At 46.6% G+C, this 14926-nt stretch overlaps 1 protein-coding gene across 2 annotated transcripts in view; it reads right to left on the bottom strand.

The window, feature by feature from the left end:
* The window catches only part of LOC125458167 (exocyst complex component 6B-like), a 620472-nt gene extending 607612 nt beyond the window's left edge, over positions 1-12860 (bottom strand). For both annotated transcript variants that reach the window (XM_048543144.2, XM_048543170.2), the window contains exon 1: positions 12532-12860. In XM_048543144.2, coding sequence (XP_048399101.1) covers positions 12532-12629 — 98 coding nt within the window. In that variant the 5' untranslated portion in view covers positions 12630-12860. The remainder of the gene's footprint in view (positions 1-12531) is intronic.
* Positions 12861-14926: the final 2066 nt, after the last annotated feature.

The raw sequence follows: 14926 nt of genomic DNA, 5'->3' as shown, positions 1-14926 counted from the left end.
AGCCTGTTCAGTCCTCAACCTGTTTCCACATGCATGTAATTCCTTGAAGGAAACATTGGGCAGCAGTCAGAAGCAGGATCATATTTAACACTATGCACTGCTGAAAGCACAAGCGTTAAAGCCAAATGAAGGACCAACTGCAAATAGATGACTCATGTCACAGCAGGACTCAGCTTGCGCTATGCAGGTCTACGTGTCAAAACTAAATTGGCAACACAGCCATGTAAGGGGCAACTTAAAATCTTTACTTTATTTTTGGACTATGTTGGCACATAGTAAGTGCAGATGGATTTCCTACACACTTGGTTTCAAAGACAGATTCATGCCTAACCTGAAGAAGTTACCCTCCTCCCTCCGGACCAACCTCAGGGAATCTCTCTCCCATTGAACCTCATCCCACCTCCTTGACCTGTCCGTCTTCCCTGGACTGACCTATCCCCTCCCTACCTCCCCACCTACACCCTCTCCACCTATCTTCTTTGCTCTCCATCTTCGGTCCGCCTCCCCCTCTCTCCCTATTTATTCCAGTTCCCTCCCCCCATCCCCCTCTCTGATGAAGGGTCTAGGCCCGAAACGTCAGCTTTTGTGCTCCTGAGATGCTGCTTGGCCTGCTGTGTTCATCCAGCCTCACATTTTATTATCTTGGAATCTCCAGCATCTGCAGTTCCCATTATCTCTGATACTATTTTAACCTCACTGCGAAGCCTCTTCCAGGGATGCCTAACCTGAAGAAGTTACCCTCCTCCCTCCGGACCAACCTCAGGGAATCTCTCTCCCATTGAACCTCATCCCACCTCCTTGACCTGTCCGTCTTCCCTGGACTGACCTATCCCCTCCCTACCTCCCCACCTACACCCTCTCCACCTATCTTCTTTGCTCTCCATCTTCGGTCCGCCTCCCCCTCTCTCCCTATTTATTCCAGTTCCCTCCCCCCATCCCCCTCTCTGATGAAGGGTCTAGGCCCGAAACGTCAGCTTTTGTGCTCCTGAGATGCTGCTTGGCCTGCTGTGTTCATCCAGCCTCACATTTTATTATCTTGGAATCTCCAGCATCTGCAGTTCCCATTATCTCTGATATTATTTTCATGATAAGGAAGTACTTTTTGATGGCAACACCATTGGAAAAGTATAGAAGCACTTTTCACTTTTCACTGAACATCCCAAAACAGTTGACAGGTAATGAACTATTTTCAAAAGGTAGCCAACTATGCAATCTATGAAAAGCATTGGCCATTTGCACACAGCTAGCTTCCACAAATAGCAATGAAATAAATTAGCAGATAATCAGTTTACGAAAGCATTAGCTATCAAATAAAGATAACAAAGTGTGGAGCCGGATGAACACAGCAGGCCAAGCAGCGTCTCAGGAGCTCAAAAGGTGACGTTTCGGGCCTAGACCCTTCATCAGAGAGGGGGATGGGGAGAGGGAACTGGAATAAATAGGGAGAGAGGGGGAGGCAGACCGAAAATGGAGAGAAAACAAGATAGGTAGAGAGGAGAGTATAGGTGGGGAGGTAGAGACGGGATAGGTCAGTCCAGGGAAGATGGACAGGTCAAGGAGGCGGGATGAGGTGGTCGGTCAGAAATGGAGGTGCGGCTTAAGGTGGTGGGAGGAAGGGATGGGTGAGAGGAAGAACAGGTTAGGGAAGCAGAGACGGGCTGGGCTGGTTTTGGGATGCAGTGGGGGGAGGAGACGAGCTGGGCTGGTTTTATGATGCAGTGGGGGGGGGGGGGGGGGGAGGGGAAGAACTGGGCTGGTTTTGGGATGCGGTGGGGGAAGGCGAGATTTTGAAGCTTGTGAAGTCCACATTGATACCATTGAACAGCCCAACGGTATCAATGTGGACTTCACAAGCTTCAAAGTCTCCCCTTCCCCCACTGCTTCCCAAAACCAGCCCAGTTCTTCCCCTCACCCCACTGCATCCCAAAACCAGCCCAGCCCGTCTCTGCTTCCCTAACTTGTTCTTCATCTCACCCATCCCTTCCTCCCACCTCAAGCCGCACCTCCATTTCCTACCTATCACCTCATCCCGCCTCCTTGACCTGTCCACCTTCCCTGGACTGACCAATCCCCTCCCTACCTCCCCACCTATACTCTCCTCTCTACCTATCTTGTTTTCTCTCCATCTTCAGTCCGCCTCCCCGTCTCTGCCTATTTATTCCAGAACCGTCTCCCCATCCCCCTCTCTGAAGAAGGGTCTAGGCCCGAAACGTCAGCTTTTGTGCTCCTGAGATGCTGCTTGGCCTGCTGTGTTCATCCAGCTCCACACTTTGTTTTCTTGGATTCTCCAGCATCTGCAGTTCCCATTATCACAGCTCTCAAATAAATGTTGGCCAAGATAGTGTGCAGCTTCTCAAGTAGTAGTTTTGAATCTTTGCGTGCATCTGAACATGCAGTATGTGCCTCCAGTTTAATGTCTAAACTGAAAGAAAGTACCTTTGAGGACCGAGCACTGCTAGAGTAACAGTAACATACTGGACTGTCAGCCTTGATTGTGCATTTACATTTTCAGACAGATGTGAGATGACAACCATCAAACCAAACAAACAATTGTCACTAACAGAATGCTTCAAGCCTAGAACTTGTCAACTTGCACTTAAACAGCACCCTTAACATGATTAAATACCACAAAGAATTTTACAACAGCATTACCAATTGGGTTTGGATCGATTTCAATAAGACAGGTGACTAACAAGTTGACCAAGGAGGTAAATTTTAAGGAGCTTTTTAAGGAAGAAGAATGAAGCAGAGAGTTGCTCGACCTTAGGCCTACACAGCGCAAAGCAAAGCTGCCTAAGGAGAGAATAAAAAAAATCAAGAAACACAACAGGCCAGAAATGAGGACCTGCAGAGGTCTTAGACAGCTATGAGGGGTACAGAAGATAAGAGATTCAGAAGGAATCACACTTCAGCATGTTTTGTAAACTAGTACGGGAAACTGCCAAACTCAGAAAAAGTAGCTCAGCATGAACAGGGTAATGAGTGAATGGGACTTGTTTGAGAAAGGGCCCATCTGCTCATCATAGAACATAGAACATAGAACATAGAACAGTACAGCACAGAACAGGCCCTTCAGCCCACAATGTTGTGCCGACCATTGATCCTCATGGATGCACCCTCAAATTTCTGTGACCATATGCATGTCCAGCAGTCTCTTAAATGACCCCAATGACCTTGCTTCCACAACTGCTGCTGGCAACGCATTCCATGCTCTCACAACTCTCTGCGTAAAGAACCTGCCTCTGACATCCCCTCTATACTTTCCACCAACCAGCTTAAAACTATGACCCCTCGTGCTAGCCATTTCTGCCCTGGGAAATAGTCTCTGGCTATCGACTCTATCTATGCCTCTCATTATCTTGTATACCTCAATTAGGTCCCCTCTCCTCCTCCTTTTCTCCAATGAAAAGAGACCGAGCTCAGTCAACCTCTCTTCATAAGATAAGCCCTCCAGTCCAGGCAGCATCCTGGTAAACCTCCTCTGAACCCTCTCCAAAGCATCCACATCTTTCCTATAATAGGGCGCCCAGAACTGGACGCAGTATTCCAAGTGCGGTCTAACCAAAGTTTTATAGAGCTGCAACAAGATCTCACGACTCTTAAACTCAATCCCCCTGTTAATGAAAGCCAAAACACCATATGCTTTCTTAACAACCCTGTCCACTTGGGTGGCCATTTTAAGGGATCTATGTATCTGCACACCAAGATCCCTCTGTTCCTCCACGCTGCCAAGAATCCTATCCTTAATCCTGTACTCAGCTTTCAAATTCGACCTTCCAAAATGCATCACCTCGCATTTATCCAGGTTGAACTCCATCTGCCACCTCTCAGCCCATCTCTGCATCCTGTCAATGTCCCGCTGCAGCCTACAACAGCCCTCTACACTGTCAACGACACCTCCGACCTTTGTGTCGTCTGCAAACTTGCTGACCCATCCTTCAATTCCCTCGTCCAAGTCATTAATAAAAATTACAAACAGTAGAGGCCCAAGGACAGAGCCCTGTGGAACCCCACTCACCACTGACTTCCAGGCAGAATATTTTCCTTCTACTACCACTCGCTGTCTTCTGTTGGCCAGCCAATTCTGTATCCATGTAAGCTTTGCATTGAGATAGGCATTGCACAACTATCCTGCCTGATAACAGATACCCTGATGAAATGTAGCTCAGCATGAAAACTCATGAAAGGTATTATGTCCACTACTTTTGGACCTCAGCAATCTTAAAGCTGCCTCAGATTACCCTGAAGGGGGAAAACATGTCTCAGACTTTGAACAACAAAGCTAGCAAAATCACACTGCTCCTTTACTGTAAATCTACCAGTGATTTTCTCCTCTAACAGGGTGCTGCCTTCAAGCCAAAAAGATGTTTTCCCTCAAACACAAGTGAGGAAAGTGCTATGTGAGTTCCAGTGCCATTGTCAGGCCAGGTATGAGCGCTGTAGGCCCTAATAACTGATAGGCACTTTCAAACAAGAAGGGCCATTCACCATTAGCAGTTAGCAACAGACTCATCATGCTCAACCAACCCATGTTTGCAAGCCTCAGACAAGTATATCCGCCATTAGATTTGATTCCGCTATTGGAAATAATTTATTAAATAGCCTGGACTGTACTAAGAGCCCAGTGCTAAGGAAATCAATTTAAGATCATAAGCCAGGCCTGCGGCGCGATGATGCATTTTCATGTACTAAAACCTACGTACATAAATAATCAGCATCCTGTTTTATGTGGACAAAAGGAACCTACATACACATTGCACCTTTTTCAAACAAAAAAGTCAAGCTAAATTTTGCTGCATCACCATAGCAATACCCTGACCAATCAGAATTCACCTGCCTGGTCTGAGAATTAGGGTTGACAGTTAACTGTCCTTGAAGAATTTCCATGCCAATTATGACCCAACCAATCAGCATCCTCCTCTTATTCTATTTAAAATGCTGCCCCTCATTCCCCCAAGCCTATTTCTGGCAGCCTAGTTCTGATAAGCACAAGTCAAAAATGCTTAACAGCAAGTTTCATGAATGTTGAAGTTCTGACTTAGTGTGAATTAGCAATGGGGTGGTTTAGATTAGCTTAAAGTGTGCAGAGATGAGAGGCTGGCCAGAGGAGCATCGGAATAGGTGAGTTTGCAGGTAAAGAATGCACAAACAAGGGTTCCAACTGATGAATTAAGGTGGTGCTGATCTTGTAGTCATGTGGGAAATCTGATTAGTTGCTCATCTTGCATATGTTTGTGCATGGATTTGACAGTAGGCCTAAATTTAAGACAGATCTGAACTGTGTGCCTGTTGCTAAATGAGAATATAACAAGCGCTGGCTTCAAACCTCGCTAACCCTGTTGCAAGAGCTGCCCGTTTTACAAAAAACTGAGAAGACACAACAGAAATATGATTGTAATTTGGAATCTTCTAGGTAAGTAGCAAAATGATTGACACAGGCCATCAGTAAATCTGAAAGAAGCCCCAAGTCTTTTGCTGCATGTGACCTTTGGGGCGGCATGGTGGCTCAGTGGTTAGCACTGCAGCCTCACAGCACCAGGGACCCAGGTTTGATCCCAGCCTCAGGCGACTGTCTGTGTTGAGTCTGCACATTCTCCCCGTGTCTGTGTGGGTTTCCTCCGGGTGCTCTAGTTTCCTCCCACAGTCCAAAGGTGTGCAGGCTAGGTGGATCGGCCATGCTAAACTGCCCGTAGTGTTCAAGGGTGTGTGTTATCAGGGGATGGGTCTGGGTCTGGGTGGGATGCTTCAAGGGGCGGTGTGGACTAGTTGGGCTGAAGGGCCTGTTTCCACATTGTAGGGAATCTAATAAAGGAAGAATTAATCAACCAAAAGGAGATCCAGCACCCTCGTGAAAGGACAAACCAAGTAATCTCTTGTTGTGCTCTTTCCCAATAGCCCTACAATTTCCTCCTCTTCCACTGTTTATCCAATTCCCTTTTTAGAACCTACTACTTAATCTGCTTCCATGACTCTTGCTGCCAATTCATTCTGGATTGTACTAACTTTGCAGACTGCTCTTTCACATTTCTACCAGCAAATCTCTTACACTAATTTTGGGACTGAAGGTCAACACAAGAATCAATGGAATTAAATAAGTACTGCCTAGGTTTGAAACCATGGACTGAATTATGCTGAAATAACACGAACTCCAGATGCTGGAGCCAGAGCCAATACAGAGTGGAGCTGGAGGAACGCAGCAGGTCAGACTGCAATGGAACAGAAAGACAACATTTCAGGTCAGGACCCTTCATCAGAAATGGTCTGACAAAGGTTTTGACCCAAAATGGATGGCTACTTTACTGTTCCTCTATAGCTGCTCACCTGCTGTGTTCCTCCAGCTCCATAGTGTGTTCTGACCTGACCTGACCCAGCCCAACTTAAACCTCCAGTTGAACAAAATAGCTATGATTTCTTAAAGCCATGGTTTTATGCCAGGATAGCTTGTGGTGGACCACAATATTACAATGTCACCCTATGCTGTCTCAAAGCTCAAATAAACAGAGGGCACTGACTTATTGTGAATCCCAAGCGGATGGGACCACCACCACCTGCAACTTCCCCTCCAAACTATTCACCATCCTGACTTGGATTCTATCACTGATCCTTCACTATTGCTGGGTCAAAAATCTTGGAATTCCCTCCCTAATGGCATTGTGAATCTCCACACTGCATATGGACTACTGAGGTTCAAAATTGTAGCGTACCATCACCTTTTAGAGGGCAACTGGCGATGGGCCATAAACACTGGCCCATCTGGCAATGCCCACACCCGACAAGTTAATACAAAAGAATAAGGAAGACGTGAGCTGCGTTAAACAAAGTAACTGCTTCAGTGTTCATTAGTTAATGTGAAGCCGTCAACCTTAACTGTTAACTCTCCTCAGATACTGCCTCACCTGCTGAGTATGTCAAGCATTTTGCCTTTTACTTCAGGCTTGCTACATCTGCAGTAATTTGCTTTCTTCAGAAGATATTCAAGCATTTGTATGCAACACAAGATTAAGACCTGTAATGCAATTTGGAAGCAAAGTGCTGTGAATTCTGAAGATCTGAAACGAAAACAATGTTGGACACTCCAGATCTCGCAGTCTCTGTAGAGGTAGAAACAGCTAACATTTCAAATCTAATGATTCTTTTCTTTTGAAACTAAAGCTAGTTGATTCTGGTTAAATACTATTCTTCAAATGGGTTAAAAAAATTTTAAAAATAATTGTAGGGATATAAGTGCTGGATTGCCTTTCAAGAGCTGACTGACTTCATAACCATAACATTTCCTGTGCTGTGCAATTCTATAATTCATAAATCTTGGTATTTTACTCTGGTGTGAATCTGATCTAATGCAGGACTTAGTTCTTGTAGATACTAAATAAAACCAAAAGAACTGCAGATGCTGTAAATCAGGAACAAAAACTAAGTTGCTGGAAAAGCTCGGCAGGTCTGAGAACACAGTTCTGAGGTAAGGTCACCAGACCTGAAATATTAACTGTTTTCTACTTCACAGCTGCTGCCAGACCTGCTGAGCTTTTCTAGCAACTTGGTATTTGTTCCTGACTTACAGCAGCCGCAGTTCTCTTGGTTTTTTTATTTAGTATTTAACTCACTGCCACATCTGTTCCAGGAATGCCCACCTTGAAGTTCTGCTTGTCTCTCTGATGGGATTTGCTTTCCAATATCTCTTCTTGCCCACCAACTTTAATTTCACTGTCACTCCTGGTGTTTGACCAAGTATTTGCTGAAACTCGTTTCCACAGCCATATCACAATCCCCAGTGACTGCCTCTGGCTCAGATGCTCCCCAAGTGGATTCCAACTGAATTTTCATCCCTCATGTTTTGAATCCTACCAGGAGCACATCTGTGATGTTCAACATTCAATGGACAGCTACTCGCTGCATCCTGAGATCCACACTCGGTGCCACATGCACACTTTCTCTCCAACAGCATCTCAACCTGGTACAGGGCTGCACCACTCTGCAGTTCTACTTCATCTTCCAGCTCATTCATCGTGCAGTTCGGAGGAAGGGTCACCCGACCTGAAACATTAACTGTTTTCTCCTTCTCAGATGCTGCCAGACCTGAGCTTTTCCAGCAACTTTGTCTTTGGTCCTGTTTAGTTCTTGTAGAACAACTACTTCCCAAGTTAGAGTGACAAGGTAGCAATCAGATCTTTGACAGCAGAGGTACTAAATAAATGAGCAAGAGCACCAATGTAGGTCTCAAAGTCATAAAAACCAAAAGAACTGCAGGTTCTGTAAATCAAACAAAAACACATTGCTGGAAAAGCTCAGCAGGTTCTGGCAGCATTTGTGGAGAGAACACTGTTAATGTTTCAAGTCGTGACCCTTTCTCAGTACGGATCAGAAGGGAATACCTCCCAATCATGAGGTGGGATCTCTTATGCCTATGACGGAACAAACAGATTTCTGTCCAAATATCAGCTGAAAGATACCACCTCAGCTAGTGGCACAATCTCAATATTACTGTGTGACAGCTGTAATTTCCATTCAAGGTTCTGAGCAGACTTGAATCTAAACCATCTGACACCAAGCCTAGTATGCACGATCCTGTTCAGCCAGAGTTGACACCCCATGGGGAATCTTAAGAATCGTCCAACGACAGTGACAATCTGGAGACAAGTGAGGATGACAAGGTGTCGAGCTAGATGAATACAGCAAGCCGAGCAGTCCTCTGATGCTGCTTGGCCTGCTGTGTTCATCCAGCTCTACACATTGTTATCTCAGATTCTCAGCATCAGCAGCTCCTATCTACAAGTGAGGATCAGGTGTGATGGTATTCCCAGGACACTGCTATGTAGAGCAGGACATAGCTGGGAATGCATCTTGTTGAGATCTTGCTTAAAAATGTTACACAGTCCAATCCAGGGTTTTCTTGTCTCCATTTCTTTACTTTTGTTAATGTCGTGATCAAACAGTGATAGTGTAAGGAACACAACTTCAACATACAGTTGCAAGGAACAGGAAAGAAGATCTGACAGTCTTCTTAGTACGAAAAGTTAAGTAACACAATAACTGATGATTCTTGATCCCATAGGTAGGGTCAGCAGTTGTGATTAGGGTCTGCAGACAACAGCAGTGGTGCAAGCACTCAATTGCTATAGTACTTCTATATATTCTGAACAATTCATATAGTGCTGACCATCACTTGCAAATAAAAAAATCTGTGCACCACCCTGCTCCCCACACGTTATAACATTCATTCAGAACATGACAGCTCATTTTAAAGTAGGCCATGCTTCCACTAATTAATTCTAAATAGGACAGTTCAGAATCATCATTTTCAATGGCCCAATTTCAATGTAAAGAATATTGCTAAGTTGTAAGCATCCCAGGTGGCAAAAGTCATTATTACTGTACGAGATCGGGGTCATTCATTTAACAAATGCTCCCTCTTGCCTTCTAGTTTGTACCACTCCCTGGCTACTTAGTCAGAGCTAACAACTTCAACATCAGGAAGGACAACATACAATCTGCGAATGGAAAATGGTCAAATCCAATTATTTCATTTCCACATTTGTTTGTGAGATGTAAGCATCACTGGCTAAGCTAATATTTATCATCCATCCCTGCCATGACTGCAGTTAAGAGCCAAACATATTGCTATAGGTTATTGTCACATATAAGCAGATGTTCTTCCCTAAATAACATTCATGAACCAGATGGGTTTTTTTTAAATGGTGATCAACACTGGCTGAATGGTCAACATTATGTCACGTCTCTCTTCCAGATTAAACTGAATTCCAAAATTACTGAATCTGGATGTGAGTTTGCTCACTGAGCTGGAAGGTTAGTTTTCAGACGTTTCGTCACCATTCTAGGTAACATCATCAGTGAGCCTCCAATGAAGCACTGGAGTTGTGTCCCGCTTTCTTTTTATCTGTTTAGGTTTCCTAAACAGATAAATAGAAAGCGGGACATAACACCAGCGCTTTCTATTTTTCTGTTTAGGAAACCTAAACAGGTAAATAGAAAGCCGGACATAACACCAGCGATTCATCGGAGGCTCACTGATGATGTTACCTAGAATGGTGACGAACCGTTTGAAAACTAACCTTCCAGCTCAGCAAGCAAACTCACATCCAGAACCTCAACCTGAGTTACAAATCTTCTCAAAACTCGCTATTACTGAATCTGTTGTTGCAGGGTTCACTGACCACAGTTCCTTAAAACAGCTGAGAATCATACACAAAATGAGTGCACTCCCTTCTTAGAAGCTGTAAGAATTGGTGAAATTGCTATTCAATAGAATTCATTTGCCCCTTCACAATATGCATTCTTGAGAATGACATTCTATCCAATGACACACTAAGCTTGGGGAGTGCTCATCTTCAAACTGGCAACACTTCAGGACGAGTTGATCTGACAAGAGAGTGGCATCAGAATACAGTGGGAGCACGAAGACGGGGGTGATCCCATGGGCACTCTAAGATTTGAGGTGCCTGAGGGGGGAAAACGTTGCCCCTCGCAACCCTTTTAAATCTTTCCCCTCTCACTTTAAACCTACACCCTCTGGTTTTGGACTCCCCCGACCCTGGAGAAAAGGCCTTTGCTATTCAACCTACCCACACTCCTATTGATGTTACAAACTTTTATAAGATCATGCCTCAGCCCTCAATGCTCCAGGAAAAAAGCCCCAGCCTATTCAGGTTTTCCCTACTGGTTAAACTGTCCAACCACAGAACACCCTTGAATTTTTTTTCCTGCATGCTGTCAAGTTTAACAACATGTTTCCTACAGAAGGGCGACGAGAATTATACACAGTACTCAACAAGTGGTTTCATCAATGTCCTGTGCACCAGCAACACGACATCCCAACTCCTACAGTCAATGCTTTGACGAATGTAGGCAAGCGTGCCAAATGCCACCACCATCCTGTCAACCTGCAACTCCACTTTCAAGGATTAAGGAGTCATCCCGAGTTGAGGCATTTTCTGGAATGGGGGCAAGGTGGTCGTCCCTAGGTTCAGGAGACTTTGGATGACTGGGGGAGGGGGGAGTTTGGGATAAGGTAGGGTTCAGGATAGGGAAATGAATCTGCCAGGTGGAAGTGTCCCATCTGCATGAGGGAATCCCAGGATGAGGGTGGTGTTCCCACTGACTCTATATGAGAGAAATCCTGGAATAAAGTGTGTGTCTGCCATGTGGGGGTCCCCAGGATGAAGGGCAATCCGAGGATCATGAAATGGCCATCCCAGGAAATGAGTTGATCTGAAAAGAGAGGAGACACAAATGGGTTCTCGGGATGAGATTCCTGTCTCATAAGGAACACCTGGGATCATGGGGTGTTGGTGGTCCCGGAAAGTTTTGAGGGGAATAATGAATTTATGATGAGGCTAAGGGGAATGGTCCTGGGATGTCAAGGCTAAGAGATGCTCTTGGGATAATGGTGGTGATTGGGGCAGGACAGTTGGGATGAGGATGAGGATGATGGTGGTGGTAGTAGAGGAGGGAATGGTCCTGGGACGGATGATACTGGGTAGAGGAGGAGTTGGTTCTGGACGAATGATGGGAAAGGGGGACAATGGGGTGGTCCTGGAGTAATGGTGAGAAAGGGGGAGAATGGGGTGGTCCTGGAGTGATGGGGAAGAGGAGGGAAAAGGGAGTGGTCTGGGGCGATGACGGGGAAGGCAGAGAAGATGCTCGGCCCCGGGGATGACAGTGGGGAAGGGGAGAAAGTGGTCCTGTGGGTGGGGGAGAAGGGGGCTGGACCCTCGGATGAGGGCGGGGTGGGGCAGGGTGATCCTGAGGGTGGGGGATAAGGGAGCTGGACCCTGTGATGAGGGTGGGAAGGGGGCAGGGTGATCCTGTGGGTGGGGGAATAAGGGGGTGGGGTGGTCCTGTGGGTGAGAGATAAGTGGGTTGGACCCTGGGATGAGGGTGAGGAAGGGGGCGGGGTGATCCTGCGGGCGGGGGATAAGGGGGCAGGGTGATCCTGCGGGCGGGGGATAAGGGGGCAGGGTGATCCTGCGGGCGGGGGATAAGGGGGCAGGGTGATCCTGCGGGCGGGGGATAAGGGGGCAGGGTGATCCTGCGGGTGGGGATGAGGGGGGGGAAGGGTGGGGATGAGGGGGGGGAAAGGGTGGGGATGAGGGGGGGGGGAAAGGGTGGGGATGAGGGGGGGGGGAAAGGGTGGGGATGAGGGGGGGGGGGAAGGGTGGGGATGAGGGGGGGGAAGGGTGGGGATGAGGGGGGGCAAGGGTGGGGATGAGGGTGGGAATGGGTGTGGGGATGGGGATGGGGATGGGTGTGGGGATAAGGGGGATGGGTGTGGGGATAAGGGGGTTGGACCCGGGGATGAGGGTGAGTAAGGTCCTGTGGGTGGGGGATAAGGGGGTGGGGGATAAGGGGGTGGGGCCCTAGGATGAGGGTGGGGAAGGGAGTGGGGTGGTCCTGTGCGTGGGGGATAAGGGGGCGTACTCCTGATCCTGGGCTGGGGAGGGTGCCTGTATCTCCTCTCCCAGTACGGCGGCGTGCTCGGTTCAGCCTGAGCCCTAACCCCCAGTCCCGGCCGCTCACCGCAGCGTGGGCCCGATACAGGCCGAATCCGTGCTCTCGATCTCCCGCAGGATTCGCTCGTGCTCCGACGCCGTCTCCAAACTTTCCGCCTCCGCCATCTTGCTGACTTTATGTTAACGTACCGGCGCTGCGCGATGACGCACGGACAGGGGGCGGCGACCCGGGCATCAAACGTCACAGGGCGAGGGCCGAGGCATGCTGGGAATTGGAGTCCTTCCCGCTCGAACTGACCAGGCTTTCAGAGATAATGGGAACTGCAGATGCTGGAGAATCCAAGATAATAAAATGTGGAGCTGGATGAACACAGCAGGCCAAGCAGCATCTTAGGAGCACAAAAGCTGACGTTTCGGACCGAGACCCTTCGCCCGAAACATCAGCTTTTGTGCTCCTGAGATGCTGCTTGGCCTGCTGTGTTCATCCAGCCTCACACTTCGTTATCCTGATCAGGCTTTCCACCTGGTGGAATTAGCGCCTGCGCAGAGCCAAATCAGTAAAGAGCCTCCTTGTGGCAATGACTGGTATTGGCTGACTCGTTACCAGTTAGTCGGAAGAAACATCGACGATAGGAGATGGAAGAGGCTATTCTGCCCTTCTAGCCTGCTCTGCCGTTCATCAATCTTCTTCTACAGGTAACTTCTTAACTATCCTGATGACCATTAGACCAGACAATGAGTCACTGTTCAATTGGACCCCATACAATGGAATGGGATTTGCTCTCCATTTCTCCCATTTTCCAATACTTTGGCTTTCAATTAACTCTCTGGAGGTAAATCTATATCCTTCTCCAGTAGAGTTCGAGTAATGTCTGTGTCTCTTAGGAGAGTATTGGGCTTCAACTCTTCCTTTGAAGAAAAAGGGTTTTTTTCCTTCAGAAGAAAACCCTTCACATTTCTCATCTATTCTATGTATTATTTCTACACTCACAGCAATGTTCCCTCCTGACTCTTAGTTGTAGTTAAAACTACAACCTGATCTGCGTGGCCTTTTCCTATTGAGTTTCCTTTTCATATCATTCTTAGAAACCCATTAAGCTCCATTGATTTATTTTTCTACTTTCAGCATTCTGGATGAATATGTCCCACATTGTTTCAATGGAAACCCATGAGCTTACAATTGTCATCTTCACCCTCAATGCTTCCCTTTCTGATCTGAGGAAGTGACCTTGTCTTTTACTTCCCTTTGGAGTTCCTCACCCAGTTTTTCATTTTGTCCTCATCCTGCAGTCGCTTAATTTTTCATTGAATATCACCGATTCTGACATTTCACTACCTAAATTACTCAGCGTTTTTTATACTTCCTCCAAGTGCCTCACTTGTACCTCATTTATCTCTGACTTTCTAGCTTTTTACCTTCAGGCAGTGCTACATCCATTTTACTAAACCAACCTTGGTTTTGACATTTCCTTCAAGACCACCAGCAAAAGCTCTGCCACCTGCAGAAATCCCTTGATATTTCCAGTGCTATGCCTTAAGCACAGTACAGGGCCTGGTGTTTTTCTTTCTGTTGTATAATTTACTCATGCACCATTCTAATCCTCATTTTCTTTGTTTCTGAACCAATCCGACACAAGCCCCAAATTCTGTAAGAAGTAGTCTGCTACAAGTTGAGCCCTGGATGATTGTGAAAGTTAAAGCTTTTTGAGGGTTCCCAATTTACTGGACTTTCAAACCTAGGTTGATAGAATGCACAGACCAGATTTCTACACTGAACAAGAATGACTAACTACAGGTAAATAGTAATGAACCGTTAGCATATGATACTACTAATTAAAATCCAGCCTCCTTATAAACTCCTCCCTTACTTACTTACACAGGCAGACACACACACACACACACACATGCATACATGCGGGCACACATAGTATAGAGAGAGGAGAAATAATGGAAAGTAGACTTTGCTCCCAGGTTCTATCGTATGGCTCTTCTGCTGACCAGCAATTGCTTCAACCATCTTTTTCCAGATGCTTTCACTGCTTGCTCAGGGACTCAAGGTAGTTTTCTTCAGGTTTACAGAGAACACGGAGACTGCTCCTGAGCTAGGGATGGACAGAACACTTCTGTCTCCCTCCAACTTGTTCCTCTAAGCTGTTCAGTTTCCGGAGAACCATTCACACAGTTGTTGACAGGAAAAATAGGAAGCCACCAGGGCACATGCCACAATGTGCAGAGAATGAGAATCAGGCAGGAAACTCGCAGGCCTGGCTAAAGTTCTGACTGTAGTTGTAAATCACTGTGGGGCACTGCTGAGAGAGAAAATGAGGGCAACCAAATCCCTGACAGTTACCAGACTTTGTATTCAAAGAAAGGGTGGCCAGATTTCCACAGGGTGAGGCAAGCAAGCCACCTGGGGAGGCGATGGCCTGGTGGTATTATCACTGGACTGTTAATCCACAGAC

Source organism: Stegostoma tigrinum, chromosome 1 (assembly GCF_030684315.1).
Source record: "Stegostoma tigrinum isolate sSteTig4 chromosome 1, sSteTig4.hap1, whole genome shotgun sequence".
Taxonomy (NCBI): Eukaryota; Metazoa; Chordata; class Chondrichthyes; order Orectolobiformes; family Stegostomatidae; genus Stegostoma; species Stegostoma tigrinum.
The sequence above is the reverse complement of the archived record's forward strand: the minus strand, read 5'-3'. Positions and strand labels throughout refer to the sequence as shown.